The sequence below is a fragment of the Triticum dicoccoides genome, chromosome 6B, assembly GCF_002162155.2.
Source record: "Triticum dicoccoides isolate Atlit2015 ecotype Zavitan chromosome 6B, WEW_v2.0, whole genome shotgun sequence".
Classification (NCBI taxonomy): domain Eukaryota; kingdom Viridiplantae; phylum Streptophyta; class Magnoliopsida; order Poales; family Poaceae; genus Triticum; species Triticum dicoccoides.
Genome location: NC_041391.1, coordinates 44415119 through 44436240, shown reverse-complemented (window position 1 = coordinate 44436240; position 21122 = coordinate 44415119). Strand labels below are relative to the sequence as shown.

At 47.1% G+C, this 21122-nt stretch overlaps 1 protein-coding gene and 3 pseudogenes across 1 annotated transcript; 1 reads left to right on the top strand and 3 right to left on the bottom strand.

The window, feature by feature from the left end:
• Positions 1-839: 839 nt before the first annotated feature.
• Positions 840-4411, bottom strand: LOC119326285 (phytosulfokine receptor 1-like). Its single transcript, XM_037599964.1, has one exon. It carries the CDS (start codon positions 4214-4216, stop codon positions 992-994), a length of 3225 nt encoding a protein of 1074 aa, XP_037455861.1. The 5' UTR covers positions 4217-4411; the 3' UTR covers positions 840-991.
• Positions 4412-9558: 5147 nt separating this feature from the next.
• On the bottom strand, positions 9559-11236 carry LOC119320685 (annotated as a pseudogene).
• Positions 11237-12108: 872 nt separating this feature from the next.
• Positions 12109-13173, bottom strand: LOC119320684 (annotated as a pseudogene).
• Positions 13174-20042: 6869 nt separating this feature from the next.
• Positions 20043-21122, top strand: part of LOC119321165 — a 2251-nt pseudogene continuing 1171 nt past the window's right edge.

The following is a 21122-nucleotide window of genomic DNA, read 5'->3' as shown; positions in this document are numbered from 1 at the left end:
ATGAGCTGATTTTTTCAAAATCAACTTCGATGATAGACGAGGCAACTTTATTGCTAAACATAAGCAAATTTTTTGAATCATGTGTACTAGTGAATTCACCTAGCAAGTATATTGTAGAAAGCTTAGAAATGATGGCACACAACTTTCATCATATGTAGGCAACTGAGTATCATAGGTAGGCAACTTTGAAATTACACGGAGGCACCTTTCAACACTAAGGCGTTGTTTGGATACGATTGTTATACCAAACCAGTTCCGCTAATCCTGTTTAGGCATCTAACCGTCCAAAACCATGTTTGGTTAGTCTAACTAATCCATGGATAAGAAAAACTTGGTTTCCCAAAAACCGGAAAAACGACTATTAGTCCTTTTCCCATAAACCAGTTTAGCTTATCCTTCGTTTCGATCGCAAAGGGCTTCCATGAGACGCCGGTGGGCAGCGTCCAATACGTCCATTATGGCAAGATCAATCGTTCCAGGTGCCGTGGTTCCTTCTTCAGCTGTTGCTTTATTTATAAAGTGGGGCGAAAGATCAGTCTGTCAATTATGTATTCAAGGGCATCAAAACTTCAAACTATCCCTTTGGAATCCGTGCGGGTCGAAGTACCCTGCATTTGCTTGTGTTCATGGTTAACTAATACAATATATATGTATTGCTTTTTGGCGAATAAAAGTGTTGCGGGTTGATTTGTTTTTTGTGGGGAGTGTATTGCTTGTTCTTATTCAAATTAACTTCTTGGATGTGATGCAGAGCTGAAATTCTGAATTAAGGGTGTGGTTAGATCTCAGCCGATTGAGATTTAACTGAATCTTGATCAACTATAGAACATATAAAAAGATAAAAAAAAACTTTACACATATCTTCATGTAAAATGTCAGGAATCATCATCCATTCAATCTTTACACACGAATCAACTCTTGTCAAAATTTACACGAGATATTACTGTCACAGCTAGCTACTGTAGTATGGATTCAGTTATCTACACAAGCTTCAGTTATCTACCGTGCCGGAGCGAATCTCCCGGGCGGCGCCGGCGCCGGCGATGGCGTCGAGCCGCTCGACGAGCTGCTGCGCCGTGGGCCTCGCCTTGGGGTCCTCGCTGACGCAGGCGCACGCCAGATCCAGCACCCTCGCCGCCTCCTCCCGGTGCCGCCCCGGCACGGCGGCGTCCACGGCCTCGCGGCCCCGCCCCTCCCGCCGGAGCCGCACCGCCCACGCCGTCACGTCCCGCGCGCCGAGCCGCGCCGCCATGTCCACGGGCCGCCGCCCCGTCACCAGCTCCACCAGCACCACCCCCATGCTGTACACGTCGCCCCGGTACGTCGCCGCCGGCGAGTGCCCGTACTCCGGCGGGATGTACCCCAGCGTGCCCACCAGGTCCGTCGTCACGTGCGTGTCGTCGCTCCCGCGCGCCAGCCGCGCCAGCCCGAAGTCCCCCAGACGCGCCTCCATGGCCGCGTCCAGCAGGATGTTGCTCGACTTCACATCCCGGTGCATCACCCGCGCGCCGCCGCCTCCGCCGTGCAGGTGCGCCAGCCCGCGCGCCGCGCCCAGGGCGATCCGCAGCCGCGCCGGCCATGGCAGGGCGTCGCCGGCGTCCGCGCGCTCGTGGAGCCAGTGGTCCAGGCTGCCGTTCTCCATGTACGGGTAGATGAGGAGGCGGACGTCCTTGCCGAGGCGGCAGTAGCCGCGCAGGGCGACGAGGTTGCGGTGGCGCACGCGGGAGAGCGCCTCCACCTCCGCCCGGAACTCGCGCTCCATCTGGTGGAAGTCGCCGGAGAGGCGCTTCACGGCGACGTCGCGCCCTTCCGCCAGCGTCGCGCGGTACACCATGCCGAACCCGCCGCACCCGACGATGCGGGACTCGTCGAAGTCGCCCGTCGCCTTCACCACCTGGTCAAGCGTAATCACCGTCGTCTCCTCCTCTTCTTCGTCGCAGGGGAAGAGGAGCACCAGCGTCGACGACCTCGCCGCGGACGAATCGGTGCTTTCCTCGTCGTCGCCGGCGGCCACCCTGCAGGCGTTGTCCTCCTGCCGCCGCCTCGACCACGCCCGCCACGTCGCGCCAAGGCCCACGGCGACCAGCAGCGCCGTGCCGACGCATATGGCCGCCACGACGCCGGCACTAGCGGCGCTCTTCCGGCCGTCATTGGTCCCGGTCGTGCCGTCCGTGGCCTGATCATCCCCCTTCCGGTCGCACTTCCGTCCCACGTGGAAACCGCACAGGAACGGGTTCTCGGCGAAGTCGGCGCTCGAGAAGGTGAAGAACTGGCCGCCGATGGGGATCTCGCCGGAGAGGTTGTTGTCCGCGACGGAGAAGTGGGAGAGGAAGCTGAGCCGCGTCAGAGACGCCGGGATGGCGCCGGAGAGCGCGTTGCGCGACACGTCGAGGGACTCGAGGCTCGTCATTTCCGACAGCTCCGGCGGGATGGGCCCCGAGAAGCCGTTCCAGCTAAGGTCGACGATGTGCAATCTGGCCAGCGCTCCCAGAGCCGCCGGCACGCCACCGGTGAGGTTGTTCCGCGCCAGCACGAGCGACGCCGGGAAGCTGCTCACCTGGTTATACTGCCGTCCTTTCGCCGACACGTTCCGGCGCATAAAGAACGGGAAGTCCTGCACCTTCTCGTCGTCGTCGTCACGGCCATTGCCGCTGCCGGCCAGCAGCGCCGGCATCCGCGTCAGGCTGGCCGGGATCTCCCCCTGCAGCGAGTTGTTCGATATGTCGAGGTAGAAGAGGCGGTCGAGCTCGCCGAGCAGTGGCGGGATCGGGCCGGCGAGCCGGTTCCACGAGATGTCGAGCACCTTGAGCCTCCGGAGCCCAGCGAGCCACGCCGGGATCGCGCCGGTGAGCTCGCAGTTGGCAATGACGAGCACCTCGATCTTGGCGAACCCGTCGATGCCGTCCTCTGGCATCGCCTCGCCGCCGCGGAAGTTCTTGGTGAGCACGAGGCTCGTCAGGTTGGGCAAGCGCTGCAGTATCCTCAACGCCGACGTGACGTTGGAGAAGCCGTTGCCGGTGAGGGACAGGAAGGAGAGCGACGGGAACGTGGAGAACGACGGCGGTATCTCGCCGGTGAGGAGGTTTCGGCCGAGGTTGAGCGCCGTCATGCCGGCGCACTCGGGGAGGCTCGCCGGGATGAGGCCCGTGAACTTGTTGACGCCCAGGTCGAGGTAGACGAGGCTATTGACGGCGCGGAAGTCCAGGCCGATGGCGCCGGTGAGCGTGTTGTTGCGGAGGTTGAGGACGCGAAGGTTCACGCACAGCGAGAGCGTGGCGGGAAGGCCACCGGTGAGCACGTTGCTCGGCGCCGAGAGCTCCTGGAGCGTGCCGGCCAGCGCGTCGAACACCTCGGGCAGCGCACCAGAGAATGCGTTGAAGGAGAGGTCGAGGCGGACGAGGCCGGTGAGGTTGCGGAGCCCCAACGGGATCTCGCCGGAGATGGAGTTGGTGTGGAGGGAGAGGTACCGCAGCGACGTGGCGGCAAAGAGGTCATCTGGGAGGGCGCCGGTGATGCCGTTCCCGTCGAGCGAGAGCTCAAGAAGCGACCGGCATTGGCCGAACCCGACAGGGAAGTCACCGGAGAGCCTGTTCATGGACAGCCGCAGGACCCGCAGCCCCGGCGAGGACGCGCAGACCGCCGCGGCGTCCAGGGGTCCCTCGAAGCCGTTGCCGGACGCGTCGTACGCCGTGAGGTTCACGGCGCCGGGGAGCACCGGGTGGCTGCCGTTGAACGCGTTGTACGACACGTTGAACACCAGCGCCGCCGGGAGCTCGAGCCCGAGCCCGATCGCGCCGGCGAGCGCGTTGGAGCTGACGTCGAGCACCTCGAGTCGGCGCAGCCGGAGGAGCGCGGGCGGGAGCGCGCCCCGCAGCGCGTTGCCGGAGAGGTTGAGCACGCGGAGCGTCGCCAGCCCGGCGAGCGACGCGGCCACCTCCCCCCGAAGCGTCCGGTTCGGCAGCACCACCCCGACGACGCCCGCGCGGCCGCAGAGCACGCCAGGCCACGCGCAGCAGCCGCCTTCATCGTCATCAGCGACGGCCGGCCATCCATCCACAGTGGCATCAAGGCCCGCCGAGAACCCTCTGAGCGCGGCGAGGTCACCGGCCCCGCACCGCAGTGATGGCTGCGCCGCGCCGCTCAGGCACGACGACAGCAGCACGATCACCGGGAGCAGCAGCGCCGCCAGCGCACCACCTCTGCCTCGCCCCGCCATTGCCAGCTATTGATCGCTCATTCGATCGACGACCACCTTGTCGAGGAAGAATGGAGGTTGCTGATCAGCTGTAGCTAACTATCGAAGCTTGTCTGTCAGACTCAGCGGCTGGGTTTGACTCTTGGCTAACCAACCTTGCTTCCTCCTCCTCTTCTTCTTCGTCGTCTTCCTCTCCGGCGACTCTGATTAAATGGAATTCCTGGATGTAGGTGGATCCATGTACTAAATATATGTATATAAACACCTACACTAACTACTAGCCAGCCAGTGTGTTTAGACTTTAGACTAGATCGGGTGCATTGTTTTCTGTTGTGTCATTTTCATAGTTCCTTTCTGATCACAGTGGATGAGGAGCTTGATTGATTACTTTAATGGCGGTCAGGTCGATCAGGTCAGGTAGGGGAGGTGGGCAGGCGGGACAGGAGCGAGGTCAACGGCTCGTGGATGCCTCACACGTGGCGGCCCCAGCTCCAATCGTCAGATCACGCAGGCAAATAAACACAGAGGATTTACCTAAGTGATCAGTGCTAATCACACGACTGTCACAAGTCAGAATGAGCTTTGAACACAGGTGAATATTTCATGAGAATTACTGACATCAAGAGCCAGCTTCAGAACGACTGAGTGCGCAAGCCAAGTCGCAGGCCTATCAATTTATCTTTCTGTCTTCATGCATCTATGTAGGGGGGAAATATTTACAAGTGGAGAGGCAGTAGAAAATGCTGTGTCGGCAACGAGAATTCAGGTCTACGCCTTGGCCATTCCTGCCTGCTACCTAAGCAAGTGTATAATTTTATCTTTGTTTTTCTTCAGAGAACAGCCGGCGGCGGCAGTGACTTGCTCGGATTACTTGGGAATTAATTAAGATGGGCAGCTTCCTCTTTCTGTGCATGCACCTACCTGCACAAAAGTCAGATCAGCCGTAATGTTTCTTCAACCCAAGTTTTCTACTCTACTCCAACCGTGTTATTATATGGGGAGCGCCCAAGTAAACAAGATTTAGTTGAGTGATCAGTAGTAACCACAGCACTGTCACTAGTCACTAGTCAGAATGAGCTCTGAAACCAGGTGAATTCCAAGTGAGAATTACTGACAGCAGGAGCCAAGTCACGTATCATCAGTTCATCTATCTGTTGAAAAAGTATGTACATCAAAAAATTCAGAAAACAGCCAAATGCGGGTCTTTTACGCCTTGGCAAAAATTCAGAGAACAGCAAGGGCGGTAGAAAAAAAATTCGACCGGCGACAAAAGTTCAGGTCTACGCCTTGGTCACGCCTTCCTAAGCAGGTGTACTCTCTATTCTATTGTTTTCCTTCAGAAAACAGCCGGCCAGCGCCGATGACTTGCTCAGATCATTAAGAGTTAACTAACATCAGAAGCTTCCTCTTCCTGTGCATGCACCGATCTGCAAGAAAGTCAGAACAGTTGTAATGTTTCTTTAACACAAGTTTCCTAACTCCGCAATCTATGCCTTGCCTTCAGATATAATTAAGCCAGGCATTTCTCTACTTCAGATAAAAATTAGTCTAGGTTAGTAGGACACTAATTGCGCTCTGCCTTGGACTTGGACGCCACTGTAAAAATATGAGATGAACTGCACTGGGTAGGTAAGGTAAACTTAATACAGGATTAATTAAGGATGATGCATGTGGATGTGTACATAGATCGGTGCAGATTAGCACGTCACCCACTTGCAGTCTGTTGGAAGGGAAATGATTTTTTTTTGTTGGCAAATTTGCTTTCTGAAGGAAAAACAATTGACGAGTTGAACAATGATATGGGGAACGGCCAGAAGTCCAAACCTCAAGGATTTGACCTGTCGCTTTCAGAAATTCAGGTATGGAAGGTCTCTTGATGAAGCAACCAAGTAGGAGTAGATTTCATAGCAGCTAAATTGTTAAAGAAAGGAGTTGGTGCTAACTAGAAGAACTGGGATAGGGCTGTTGGTATTTGTTTTGCATTTTCAAATTGTTTTTTACCATGCTTAATTATTTGTGATGTATGACTGACCTAAATTTACTTGTTCTCATGATTAAGACAGAGACGGTCAACCCGGAAAAACTGCAAAAATAATTAAACAGTGTTTCTTGAAAATGGCCTGCCTATGATGCATGCATGATGAAGTTAGAGAAAACTTTTGACATAATCCATATGTAAAGCAATACAATAGCATTTGGATCATTAAAGTAGTGATCTAAACGCTCTTATGTTTTTTAAAAGAGGGAGTGCTATATAAGCACAAGAAAAATTCAAATTACATGATCAAATTTTCTTGACCCAAACAAAAATTTACTAGGAGCTACCAGTGCCTTCAGCTACACTCCAAGTGCCATCTTTACCAGCCACAAAATCTATGATCAGATCAGCTAATCAGATGTACTAACACTAATTACTTTTTCTCGGATCAGAGGACCGAAAGGCATGCATGCTTCATGGCCACTCTGAAAGAAAGTGGCATGCTTTGCAGCTGACCAACTGATCAGAGCAAGGTGGCCATATCACTTATTACCATTTGGCCATAAGGTAGCTGCATCTACTAATATCTAATTAAGTAATCAATCTTTACCTCTCCCTGGTCCAATGTTTTATAAATCAAGTATACATGAACTTTATTTCCCACTAGACAAATTCCAGCCACCTTTCTGATATTCTGATAACCATTCATGCACCCGCAAAGTTAGCGTCGGAATGGCGGGGCGCATGGAGGATATGCTAAACAAAACCGCATGATTATTATGGGTCAGCCGCAGCACTATTGCCAAGTAGACCTGAGGTGCATGGAAATGTTATCTTCTGAATTTTTTGATATCTATCTTTGTGGTTCTTCCTTGAGGGATGTGTGATCTATGATGGTGCTGTCTTTTGCTTAATTAGCTTTGCTTAACAATCCTATGGGGAGCACTGGATTGAAGCAACGGCTCAGAACATGTCAACTGTCTGTGCAGGCATAAGGTATGCTGTTGGGATGGAGGTGGTGGAATCCACTTGTTGTCTCGCTATGAGGCAAATATATATGTTAAGATGGAGGATGTTGCAGATCTTCATGGCCACTTCATGATGTCCTTTACCTAAAACGTATATGTTAATAGGAAAATATATACCTACAGTTTATAGTTTAATTCCAAGAAAACTCTTATATATGTTTTCTGGGTTAAGAAGAATACAAAGAATCATAGTATACGTCCACAAATATGATAATATGGTATGGTTTCAGAGATTGTGTACAGCTCATGAACTTGCTACAGGACAGAATGGATTTCTTAAACGATGGGCCTCTTAAAAGATTTAGTGAACATAAGTTTCATCAAATAGAATACTCCACTCAGTTAGTCTGGAAGGTTCCAGTATGCTGCTGCACCACTGATTAGCGCTGAAGTTGGCACTCTTTAGATTCAGAAAAGAAAAGGCACCACATAATATTGGTGGACAGGGGAAAGCTTTGCAATTGCACCCACAAGTGTCAAGCACCAACTAAATAGCCACTCCTAATAAATCCCTTCCATGACAGTACGACGCTCACTCTCGGTTCGACACATAATATTATTCCCCCGCATTAGCTAAAATGGCGAAAACCGAATGCGATAATCCTAGTGTTCTCTTGTGGTGGTGGTGGTGAGATGCCCATATATCATGCATTGGTGGACAATGATGATTAGGTTAAACTGTAACCAGGCACATACTAATGAAAAAAAGGAGGGGATTTGGGAATCCATCCATTGCTTTGTGGAAGGGGTGCAGGGGAAAGACTGCAGCACTTGCAGACAGTGGACCGGCAACATCATCTGGTGGCCTCTGTGTAGTGTGTGAGTAGGCAGGCTCCCAAGTGGAGCAGACATCAGGCTTTTGGCCACTCATTGGTGGACTGGAAAAAGTCTAACCAGGAAGCTGTTCTCTTTCTTCCACACCTGTTGATAGCCATGGATGATTCTGTAGAGACACTCAGTTGGGTTGCATGAGGGCCATGGAGAAATAAAAGTTTCCCTTACAGAAAGGCGGCATTTAATCTGAAAAGAGGGCCTCATTGGTTCAAATGAATTTTGAAGGATCTAAATAAAATGTGAAATCTGCACCTCTGATCGGTGGAAGAAGCCGATCGTCATCAATACATGGATAAACTTTCCCATGAACAGACACACACAGTCGTACTTATATATAACAGCTGAATTTTAGTATTTCAGAAACATATTACGGCTTCACCAATTCATCGTTCGATTATACAGCCACACAACTCAAGGTCACACCTAGCAAGCAGAATAAAATTCACAGGTGATTTGACCTAGGAACACCTCCAACGTAGCCAGCCACCGCCTCCACAAAACTAGGGTTCTTTGCCTCCCACCGGCGCCGGCGCCGGTCCGTCCCGTCTCCGATGGCCTTAAGGCCATGGAGGCGGAGTGGATCTCGGCCGTTGCCAGTGGGAGGGCTCCGCTTTCATATCTTTTTTTGAGCTTTGTTAGGGTTTGTGTCCTGCTCAGGAAGGCGAGACGGCGGCGACTCTCTGAAGATGGAATAAAGGTCTCCCCGTCTAGTCCCCGCTCCGGTGATGTGTGTAGCATCATCGGTGGGCGTGTGGAGGTGTGTCTCCGGCGGATCTGTCTTTGGTGGATTTGCTCGGATCTGTTCGTCGTTCGTCTTCGTTCGTGTGTCTTCAGGTTGGATCCTTTTGATCTACACTCTTCATCTGCGGCGGTTGCTGTTCTGGTGCGTTGGTTCCATGGGGCCTTAGCACGACGACTTCCCGACTGTCTACTACAACAATGTTTGCCCGGCTCTGTCGAGGGAGGGGCGGTGACAGCAGCGCGCCTTCGGCTCGCTTCAGTGCTTGTAGTCGTCGTTAGGTGGTCTACGGTTCTGAATGTAATTTTTATTATTTCTAGTGTCCGTTGTACTACCATGATTTCTTTTCAGAAATACGGTAAACGGTGGAAGCACATTCTTGTGACGACGAAGCACGTAGATGTACCTGTGCATGTAGAGAATAGAGGCCCCCGCTTTCCATATTTCTTAGCGAAGAGTTCATAGTTACACATGATGGCATGGAGCGAGTGGGGTGCCAAGACGCCGCTGCAGGATAGCAACTTGGTCAGTCCAGCTTGACACAGAAATCCTGTTGGCAACAATCAAACACACCAGGATTAAGAGCATGTTTGAATATATATTTTTTTTGCATGAACTTCACATGAAAATCTTTGATTCATGTAGAAATGTGGAAAGAGTTTCACATTTCATGGATGACACAAAATAAAACTTGCAGAGAAATTATTAAATATCAAGGAGAAAGCGATGGTGTTAGGGTTATTAGTTGCCGCCACATTGGGTGGTTCTTACCAGCATTTGGACTTCAAGTGCTAGAGCTCACAACCTCCTCGTCCTCTTTTTTCAAGTCCTCAAAAGTGAAATTCATGTTCTCATCACACTTGATGTTAGCTGTAGGACAACTCGGGTGCATGCCAATGGCATCTCTCAACACGGACTGCGCAGCTCTTGCACTTGATTCCTCGGCAGCATATCCCCCAATGCGCACCGAGACTTCCTTGAGGCCTGACAAGTGCTCGACGCCGCCAAAAGCAGCACCGTGCTGCCCCCATCCGCGCGCGTTGAATCCGACCTCGAGCCTCTGGAGCTTGGGCATTGCCCCTGCCTCGAACGCCAGCTATGATATCCAACGGCAGGTGAATTCGAAAATGCTTGAGAGCAAGGAATCCTGTTCCGTGGATGGTGACCCTCTCTTTAGGAGTTGCAAAGATGTACACATTCAGGTTGACGAGGGAGTGCAGCTGTGCAATGATTCCAACATCATCATCCAACACCTCCTTAACCCCCAGCGCAAGGTCATAGAGATTATGGAGCTCCCGAATCCACTTGGGAACCCTCGATAACATGCAACCCCGTCCTGCGAAGAAGTCGGGGAGAAGTGGATAGTGAACCCAAGGCATCCGAGCATGCGCTGGGGAGGTAAGATTCCATGCACAGGTTCTGAGGTTGCAAAGTTTTTCTAGGGAGGATCTCAGAATATTCATGAGTTTTGTTGCTTCTGCCTCATCCAATTGCTTCCGGTAGACACGACATATCTCAAGGTCCTTCAGATTGGTTAGATCTCCGAGGTCTCTGATGTTGTCTATTGAGTTCATGCCCAAGTCGAAGCCTTGCAGTGTCCGTAGGGATTTCATGCTGCCGATCCTAGAGGGCAAACTTATCCCAACAGGAAGGATCAGGTGCAATAACCGGCGCAGATGAACAATATCTGACGGAACTTGAACCATGCTATATTCGTAAGTTCTTAATTCAAGTGTCTCTAATTGATCCAGTGTCTGAATTTTCCTTGGTAGCACTATTTCACCGTAAGCTGCTACAACTTTTAGGTACCTCAACTGGAACAAATGACACATTCCTGTGAGGTCAAGCGTCACAAGCCTAGTTGGAAATTCAAGAGTTAAAACTCGGAGATGCTTGAACTCTGATAGAGGCGGCATATATGTGGAGATACCAAATCTTGCTAGCGCTCTTACTTGTGAGAGCTGGGTACTTTCCGGTATTGTGCCATCTATTACACCATCCAAGTAGAGGGAGAGTCGACCGACATTGCCTCGCAGTCCAATCATGGCTTGTAAGTCGTCTATTGCAGTGATAAAATTCTCTTCTCTACACTTGTCCATAATAAGATCAAGCATCATATCATGCACTTTGCAAGACAACACCTCATCATTATGATCTGTATCCGCCGGTTGAACAATGCTCCTGTTGACAAGTTCATTGAAATAGCCCTCTGCAACAGCCTCTGGATACCGCACGTGTGATATACTTATAAAACCTTGGGCTAACCATTGCCTGACCAAATCATTCTTGTTGATTGTATAATCCTTTGGATATATACCCAAATATAGCATGCATGTCTTCAAATAATGAGGAAGATTTGTGTAACTAAGGTTTAGTATTTTTCTCATTCCGTCCAAGGTGGGATGCACTTCCAAGTTGGAGCCCAAAGAATGCAATATGTCCTCCCATTGCCCCTTCAGCATCTTTGGTTGACTGGCTAAAAGGCTGGATATGCTGATAATTGCGAGTGGCAAGCCGCCACATCTTTTTAAAATTTCGGGCCGAAACTTCTTCCAAATACCTAGGACAACCATCCTCTGAACCAAAAACTCTTTTGAAAAACAACTTTCTTGACTCTTCATTGCTAAGTAACTTCATCTTATAAAGATAGTCATAGCTATTGGAGCAGCACGCTGTAGCCACATTCTCGATCCGTGTTGTTGTTATTACTCTGCTGCCGTTCATGTTTTCTGGCAGAGCGCATCTAACAATACTCCACGTGGTTGCATCCCATATGTCATCATTCACAATAAAGTACCTGCCAAGAAGGTTAAATTTTATGGAGCATAATAAGCACCCTCACTTTCTTCGAGTGAACTTCAAAAGGCGAAAACACACCCAAGAAAACCTCTACCTTTAAGTTTTTCAAAAGTGCATATACTTGATGATCCTTGTAAGAGTACACATGGTAGTTCAGCCTTGGTGCCAAAATGGCCCATTTGGTTTTAGAATTGAATAAATGGTAGCTGAAGTTGCCTTGTTTTTCCGTGAATCAATGAGTAAATGCTTTAAAACAGAACCTTATGCACGTGTTGCATCTTTATTTTACAAAAAAAGAAAAAAACTTAAGCAAACATTTGTAAGAGTTGAGCTGTTCATTTGGGGAATTTTACTCCGAGAATATATGAAAATCAATTGTAAGATTTCTGAATTGCAAACTAGTGTCAATCTAGTTTGTCATGTTTTTCAGTGACAACAAAATATTTCAAATATGGAACTAATTACATGGTTATAGAGGTTTCATCAAACTTAATGGCTTCACTAATTTCACTAATAAAATGCCCATCCAGAGTGTCTAAGATGCAAGTTTCTTAACCATAGCCACAAGAATTTCTACAACAGCATACCAACAAGCTAAATGAATATCTTCCCACAAAATAAATCAAGCACTATATATAGATTACTTCGGAGTAAAGTCATTTCCAAAATGGAGTACCTCTTCTCTGTAAGAAATATTCGAAGTGTCCTGATCAGCTGATCCTCATCCCATGATTCCACATTAGTTTGATCCAGAGCCACATAACCAGCTTGAGAGAGTATGTGTCTAAGAATCTTCCTTATGTTAGGTTTTTGGGACACAAAAACAAAAGCTCGGCACTGGAACTGCCCCTCCAGTTTGCGATAAATCTGATTTGCAAGTGTAGTCTTACCAAGGCCTCCAAACCCCACAACAGAGAGCACCTTCAGCTGCTGAGCACAAACGCCGTCTGTGGCAAGTGTAGTCTTACCAAGATCTCCATCCAGCATCACCTTAATCAGTTCGTCCCTCAGTTCATTGATGCCCACGAGGTCCGCCGTGCCCGCAAAGAGCGCCAACAGGCGTATGTCTATGGCTGTGTTGTTTGGCTTTGAGACTGTGCTGTCAACCTTGTACCTCATGCGCCTCTCGCTCACCTCCATGACACGTCTCTTGAGACCTTGCAACTCCTTGCCGATCTTATGCCGAGTGTTGACTGTCGTCAGCAAGTTCATGCTCCTACGGACTCGCATTCCACTCGGAGCATGAAGTCGTCGACATTGTCCTCAATGTCGTAAGACAGATCACGGACCTCCTCTGCCCAGCATTTTGCTTGTTTATCAGCCTCCTCTTCCGCTGTTCCGCATCAGACATTCTCTCTAGGAACTTGCGCATGCTCTCGAGCTCGGCTTTAAGGAACATGATCTCGCCCTTTGCTTCTTTGAGCAGCTTGTACTTGCCGGCGAGCAAATCGCCAAGCTTCCCAAGCAGGCAGCCTATGGCTCCGTGTGACACGCTCACGGCTCACCACCGCTGCTGCCATGACCTTTCCTTTGTTAGCGTTTACTCCAGTCGTGTAACAGCTCAAGCACTTGGAGATGAAGCAATCAAGCTGGGAGGCATGTAGTAGCAGAAAAGATCCACTCAATTTCTTTGTTCTTTCTCCTTTTTTCACTTATTTCTTCATGGAATTGAAAGAAAGTTCACAGGTTTTGGAAAAAGATCACAAATTTGAAAAAAGTTCACGCATTTAAAAAATCAAAAGGGAAAAGAAAAAAAGAAAATGGAAATAGGAAAGGAAAAAACTGAATAAAATTGGTCCGACAAAATGAAAAATATCTCAAAAGCTTCACAAAACCAGTTGGTGTAAAAAGCCAAAATGGGTCGAGCTATTCCATACGAAGGGGTGTGCATCAGTTGCAATTAAGCCTATAAACGAAATCACTAGTTAAGGAGTACTCCTTGCGGAGATCACTCCAACTTCCCCCGGCTGCGACAAGTGGCGTGCTCGTCACTTGTCGCAACCTGAGAGTTTTCTCTTTTTTCGTAGATCCGTTTATTCAAAACATTTTATCTCTTAAACCATGCGTCCAAACTTGAACCGTTTTTGCTGTTGGATTCCTCGCGTCGAGATCTTCAAAACTAGATCTCATGTTGATAGGTTTTGACGAACTTTTTTTCATGAAAAAAAACCGGACGAAAAAACCGAACCGGGAGCACGGTTTTTTCCCTTTCCGAAAGAGGCATGACCGTGACTCTCGTGGAAGCAAAACCGTGCCGCTTGCGAAAGAAAAAAAAAGAAAAAAACTCATTTTTCCCTTTCCGAAAGAGGCACGGTCGTGACTCTCGCGAAAGCACAATCGTGCCTCTCGCAGAAGCAAAACCGTACCTCTTGCGAAAAAAAAACAGAAAACGCGTTTATTCCCTTTTTGAAAGAGGCGCGGCCGTGACTCTCGCGAAAGCACAACCGTGCCTCTCGCGAAAAAAAAACGCGTATTTTTTTCCTTTTTGAAAGAGGCACGGCCGTGACTCTTACGAAAGTACAACCGTGTCTCTCGCAAAAGCAAAACCGTGCCTCTCCCGGAAGAGAAAAAAAAATAGAAAACGTGTTTTTTTTCCTTTCCGAAAGGCAGGACCATGACTCCCCCGAAAGCACAACCGTGCCTCTCGCGGAAACAAAACCGTACCTCTCACGAAAGGAAAAAAAACAGAAAACGCGTTTTTTTCCGTTTCCAAGAGGCACGATCATGCCTCTCGCGAAAACAAAACTGTGACGCTCGCGAAAAAAAAAGTTTTTTTGCACAAAAAACAAAAAAATCAATTTTTTTTGTCGAAAAGCTAGGGAAGACCGGTGAAAAACCAAAGCGTAAAAAAAATCTGAAAAAACCATTTAAAAAGCCGGAAATGCGTGCGAAAAATTAAAAAAAAATCCGGAGTTAGCCCCAGAACACGACACGTGGCGAATGGCTGAGAGCACGCCAAGTGGCGCTGATCATTGCGAGGCTCCCGAAGGAGCGCTCGTTAATTAGCACAGGGGACGTCAAATAGAATTGGTCCAATTACAGGCTTAATCATTTTTGAGGCACACCCTCTCGCCCCACATCCTTCGTAACGGCGAAATCACTAATTAAGGAGTACTCGTTTCAAAGAACACTCCACTTTCTCAGGTCACGACAAATGACGCACATGCAGCGCACAACCTGGGAGTTTTCCTTTTTTTCGTAGATCCGTTTATTCAAAATGTTTTATCTCCCAAACCGTGTGTCCAAATCTCAAACCGTTTTCACCATTGGATTCCTCGCGTCGAGATCTTCAAAACTAGATCCCATGTTGATAGGTTTTGGCGAACTTTTTTTCATGGAAAAAACCGGACAAAAAATCAAACCGGGAGTACGGTTTTTTCCCTTTCCGAAAGAGGCACGCCCGTGCCTCTCGCGAAATCACAACCGTGCTTCTCGTGGAAGCAAAACCGTGACTCTCGTGGAATACAAAAAAATAGAAAACACGTACTTTTTTCCGTCTTCGAGAGGCACGGGCGTGACTCTCGCGAAAGCACAACCGTGTCTCTCGCGAAAGCAAAACCGTGACTCTCCCGAAAGAAAAATAAACATAAAACGCGTATTTTTTCCCTTTCCGAGAGGCACGGCCGTAACTCTCGCGAAAGCACAGCCGTGCCTCTTGCGGAAGCAAAACCGTGACTCTCGCGAAAGAAAAAAAACGTGTTTTGTTTTTCCCTTTCCGAGAGGCGCAGCCGTGACTCTCGCGAAAGCACAACTGTGCCTCTCGCGGAAGCAAAACCGTGACTCTCGTGAAAGAAAAAAAAACAGAAAACACGTTTTGTTTTTCCCTTTTCGAGAGGCACGGCCGTGACTCTCGTGAAAGCACAACCGTGCCTCTCGCGGAAGCAAAACCGTGACTCTCGGGAAAAAAAAATAGAAAACGTGTTTTTCTCGCGCAATTTTTTTTTATTTTTTATCGAAAAGCTGAGAAAGACAGGTGGAAAACCAAAACGATGAAAACCTCCCGGAAAAAACCGTTTAAAAAGCTGAAAACGCATGCGTAAAAATAAAAAAAATAAAATCCGGATGGAGCGTCCAGAGCGCGACACGTGGCGAATGACTGAGAGCGTGCCAAGTGGCGCTGATTTTTGTGAGGCCCCCGAAGGAGCGCTCATTAATTAGCACAAGGGACATCAAATAGAATTGGTCCAATTACAGGCTTAATCATTTTTGAGGCACACCCTCTCGCCCCACATCCTTCGTAACGGCGAAATCACTAATTAAGGAGTACTCGTTTCAAAGAACACTCCACTTTCTCAGATCACGACAAATGGCGCACATGCAGCGTGCCACTTGTCGCAACCTGGAAGTTTTTCCTTTTTTCGTAGATTCATTTATTCAAAATGTTTTATCTCCCAAACCGTGTGTCCAAATCTCAAACCGTTTTCACCATTGGATTCCTCGTGTCGAGATCTTCAAAACTAGATCACATGTTGATAGGTTTTGACGAACTTTTTTCATGGAAAAAACCGGACAAAAAAATCAAACCGGGAGTACGGTTTTTCCATTTCCGAAAGAGGCACGCCCGTGCCTCTCGCGAAATCACAACCGTGCCTCTCGTGGAAGCAAAACCGTGACTCTCGTGGAATACAAAAAAATAGAAAACACGTATTTTTTCCCGTTTTCGAAAGGCACGGCCGTGACTCTCGTGAAAGCACAACCGTGTCTCTCGCGAAAGCAAAACCGTGACTCTCGCGAAAGAAAATAAACAGAAAACGCGTATTTTTTTCCCTTTCTGAGAGGCACGGCCGTGACTCTCGCGAAAGCACAACCGTGCCTCTCGCGGAAGCAAAACCGTGACTCTCGCGAAAGAAAAAAAAATAGAAAACGTGTTTTGTTTTTCCCTTTTCGAGAGGCGCAGCCGTGACTCTCGCGAAAGCACAACCGTGCCTCTCGCGGAAGCAAAACCGTGACTCTCGTGAAAGAAAAAAAAATAGAAAACACGTTTTGTTTTTCCCTTTCCGAGAGTCACGACCGTGACTCTCGCGAAAGCACAACCGTGCCTCTCGCGGAAGCAAAACCGTGACTCTCGGGAAATAAAAAAAAACAGAAAACGTGTTTTTTTCGCGCAATTTTTTTTTATTTTTTTATCGAAAAGCTAAGAAAGACCGGTGGAAAACCAAAAGGTTGAAAAAACCCAAAAAGCTGAAAACGCGTGCGTAAAAATAAAAAAAGAACAAAATCCGGAGGAAGCGTCCAGAGCGCGACACGTGGCGAATGACTGAGAGCGCGCCAAGTGGCGCTGATTGTTGTGAAGCCCCCGAAGGACCGTTCGTTAACTAGTTGCTCCCTCGTAACGGACACGCCCATTTAAGAGTAATTTGAGGTTCAATTTTCAGAACTCCTCCTGGTTTAGGGAAGCTCTTCCCTGTCGGTTTTTCTTTTATGTGTCTTCCCTGTCGTCCTTTTGTTCTATTTTCCCCTTTTCTTTTTATTTTTTTAATTTGTGACCTTTTCCAAATTTGGAAAATTTTTGGTTCAAACTCGTGATTTCCCCCCCAAATTTATGAACTTTTTATTTTAAAATTCATGAAATTTCTTAAAATTCACAAACTTTTTCCGAATTTGGTAACTATTTTGCATTCACAAACTTTTTTTTCAACTTCTTATTTTTTGTATTCTTAAACTTTTTTTCAAGTCGTTAACTTTGTGTATTTGCAATTTCTTTTAAAATTTAAAAATATCAATGTCAAACAGTGATTGGTCAAGGGTCAAAGGTCAACAGACGACCGAGCTAAGCAAGTGGTTGTGCTTAATGGGCCAGACCCAACCAAACTTGGGCTGGAGAGCCAGCTGGCAAAGTGGCGCATAAGGCGTTAATTGGGAGGTCTCGGATTAAAGATGGCGTCACAATTGTTGCATGGGGCTGAGATTGCTTTTGGGTAGGAATTCCACGCATGAGCTATATCTCGCATTAAGCAAGATGGAATGATCTCTAGCGCACACGCATCTACAGTAACAGGCCAGCCCATTAACTCTCGCTTATAAAAGAAAGAGAACATAAAGGGAACGAAAAAGAAAGAGAACATAAAGGGAACATAAAGGCCAGCCCATTAACTCTAGCCTGAGAACTTCAGAAAATCTGCCTACCTAGGCTAGCATATGAATGCTCTGTTTGGTTCGTGACCTGGCCTGGTGAGTGCTAAGAAGTAATTTTTTGTTCGTGACACGACGATTCAATTTCTTCCTTGACACCTTGCTTTTCTGAGCCATGTGATTAAACAACCTAGGATGTTGCTCCAGGCAAGCCCAGGGGTGTGTTTGGATCGGAGCCTACACCAGCCAGGCCAAAAAATTGGTCGTTGACCAGGGCACTCGCACTTGTTTGGTTTCCCACCAATATTTTGGCTCGCCTCAGCTCATCTAGTTTCACTAGTTCATTTTGCGCCAATGATTTGGCAAGTCGCCAGCGGCTGAAAGGTGCGCCAAAAAATTGGCTGCCCGCAGATTGGTAGGGCTGGCAGGGGGCAGGGGCATCATCAAAACACACCCCAGGTGTCCGCAATTGTTTGACTGGGCCAGGCTAAGAAAGTTATATTGCCTTCTTTATCGGCCAGGGTTGCCCCATCCTGTTTTGCACGTAGGCTGGCTCCATGACCACCAGGATTTGAATCAAATACTCCCTCTCTCTTAGTTTATAGGGTGTGCGCGTATCCCTAGATCAACAATTTGACCAACCTAATACAAGTCATATATTATAAAAAATATATCAATATAAACTTTAGATATGATATAATTTTTGTGTTATATAGTTTATATTAGTGTGATCAAATTCACAACCTAGATATACGCATAGGACTTGTAAACTGAAACGGAGAGAGTAGGAACCACCAAACAGGAGCCAGGCAGCTCCCAGGTAGGTAGCAGGCTAGGCACAGAACACCTAGGAAGTGAATCAAACTGGCCCTCGATCCCTGGTCTCCTGGTCAATTTCCAGAGTTGTTAGCCACTAGACTCGGCGCGAGTTCTTGATGTACATGGGGGAGATCTACTAGAGGCAGAATAAGCCGGTTAACACTGGTTTTCCCGGATGGTTGCTTTCATTTTTCACCTTTTTTGTTTTATTTGTTTCTTTTCTTTTTTCTTCTCCTGGTTTCTGTTTTGTTTCCATTCTTTTTTTATTCTTTCTGCATTTGTTTCTTTGGTTTTATTTTTCAGTTTCTTTTTTCCTTCGTCTATTTTTCTGATTCTTTTTTGTTTCTTTATTTTTTCATTCTACATCTTTTGTATATGTCAACAACATTTTTCTAATACAAGATGAACATTTTTCCAATACAAATTCATCATTTTTTAACACATGGTCATCTTTTTTCTATCCACATTTAACATTTTCCAAATGCTTCATTATCATTTTCCAAATACATGTTCCACATTTTTTCAAATGCTTAATTAATATTATTTTTATATAAATTATAAAAAAATCATCTTTTTTAATACACGGTCAACATTTTTTTCACACATTTAACATTTTTCAAATGCTTGATCACCATTTTTTAAATACATGTTCAACATTTTTTTAAAGCTTGATTAACATTTTTTATACACACTTAACATTTTTTAAATATTTGATCAGCATTTTTAAAATACTCTTTCATCCTTTTTCAAATGCTTGATTAACATTTTTATATACATGATGAAACTATTTCATCTTTTTTAAAACATGTTTAGCATATTTCCTATACATACTTAACAAATTTCCAATGATTGATCAACATTTTTCAAATAATTGTTCCAAAAAAATTAATGGTTGATTAACATTTTTTAAATACATTACCAATTTTTTTATACATTTTTTGTGTACGTGATAAACATTTTATCTATTCACATTTAACACTTTTCAAATGCTTAGTCCACATTAAAAAGAATAGTTTTTAATATATATATATATAATATTTTTAAATATAAACAAAAACAAAAATAAAGTGAAAACAAAAAATTGAAAAAAAGACAAAAAAAGAGAGGAGGTTGTGGCCTCCCACGCTCCTAGGCTAGCCCATCTCTGTGTTCACAGTAGCTAATCTGGGAAGACAACGAAAATTTTGATTGAGTTGAGATTTTAATAAGATTTGATATTGTTTTATTTGATTGAGTTAATGCATGACGTATTTTGATCAATTTTGTTTTGATTATTTCAAGTTACTCTATTAGTGGTGGTTTTATTTTGTTCGGCCTCAGTTGAGATATAACAAAAAAAAATCAAAGTGAGGGGGGTGGGTGGGATGATAAAACCAGTGGAGGTGGGGGCGATCCTACCAACTCGCCGTTAATAATAGTCAAGATAGAGATATTAATTGTATTAATCATAATTAGGAAACATCATTGATTAATAACAACAATGGCAATTAATTATAAAATCAAAATTAATTATACTAGTTAAATTTGGAAATAACAACTACCATCCATCCCTCTATTAGCCGGCAGAAGCGACCCTCCATGGAGTCAAAGTCGTCGTCAACGCACCGCTGATGTGCTTGGCGTTGGCCGTATCCTCTCCACACGCTCCACTTTTTGTACTACTCCTAGTTCTGTTCCCAGCTCGCTCACCGCTGACCACCACCCACCAGCGCAGCGGCCAACCACCATGCATCATCCCTCGCCGTTCCTCTTCCTCCTCCTCCTCCTCCTCGCCGCCTCGCCTCTGGTCGCCACCGCGGCGACGTTCAACTGCGTCGGCGGGGTATACAAGGCCAACAGCACCTACGAGGCCAACCTCCGCCGCCTGGCCGCCGTGCTCCCGGCCGAGACCGCCTCCTCCCAAGACCTCCAGGCGACCCGCGGCGTGGGGTATTGGCCCAACCGGCCGCGGGCCTCCACGCGGTGCTACTGGGGCGTCAGCCCTTCCTCCTGCGCCGCCTGCGTCGCCGGCGCCTTCCGGGAGGCGCAGAGGGAGTGCCCGTATGGCAAGAAGGCGGTCGTCTTCGCCCGCAACTGCACTCTCAGCCTCGCCGATTTTCCCAGAGCTCTCGGCTTCCGTGAGTTCTCTTCTCTCATCTTTTTTCCAGAAGATAATTGAGTTGGATCCACAGATTATTATTTTTCTGCCCACATTAGTCTCTTGTGCTAAATGATCTCGTGCATCTTGTGGCGGTCCAATTTTTTTTACTTGGTTTGCGATTGATTGCCGCACTGACCTTGTGGTTGTGCAGCCCAACATTAGATCCTCTTAGGATTAGGAATTTAGGATTATTGTGAGCTTTTTTTCTCACATAAGTTCGCGGCCAACGATAAATTCTGGTCAATAAATGATGTCCAGGAGGTAGCTAGGGCCTAGAGTAGATACTCTGCAAAAGTAGTTTGATAGATGCTCACCGAGTGTGACGTACGTGTACGAGAAAGGAGATGAGAGTTGGCTTAATCTGTCCTCCATGGGCCATGATTTGGGCACTTCTTCGACTGAATATATTCTCCTCTTCGTTGTCCTAGTAGCACGATGGCATAGCCTGGGACCAATAGAAGAGGACAAAGATAAATATTGGCTCATTTAGTAGGCAGCGTGTAGGGAGTCAATGGGAG

What these genes read in the sequence shown, in the direction of transcription:
- LOC119326285 (XM_037599964.1), bottom strand. Translation starts at nt 4,216, where the DNA reads ATGGCGGGGCGAGGCAGAGGTGGTGCGCTGGCGGCGCTGCTGCTCCCG.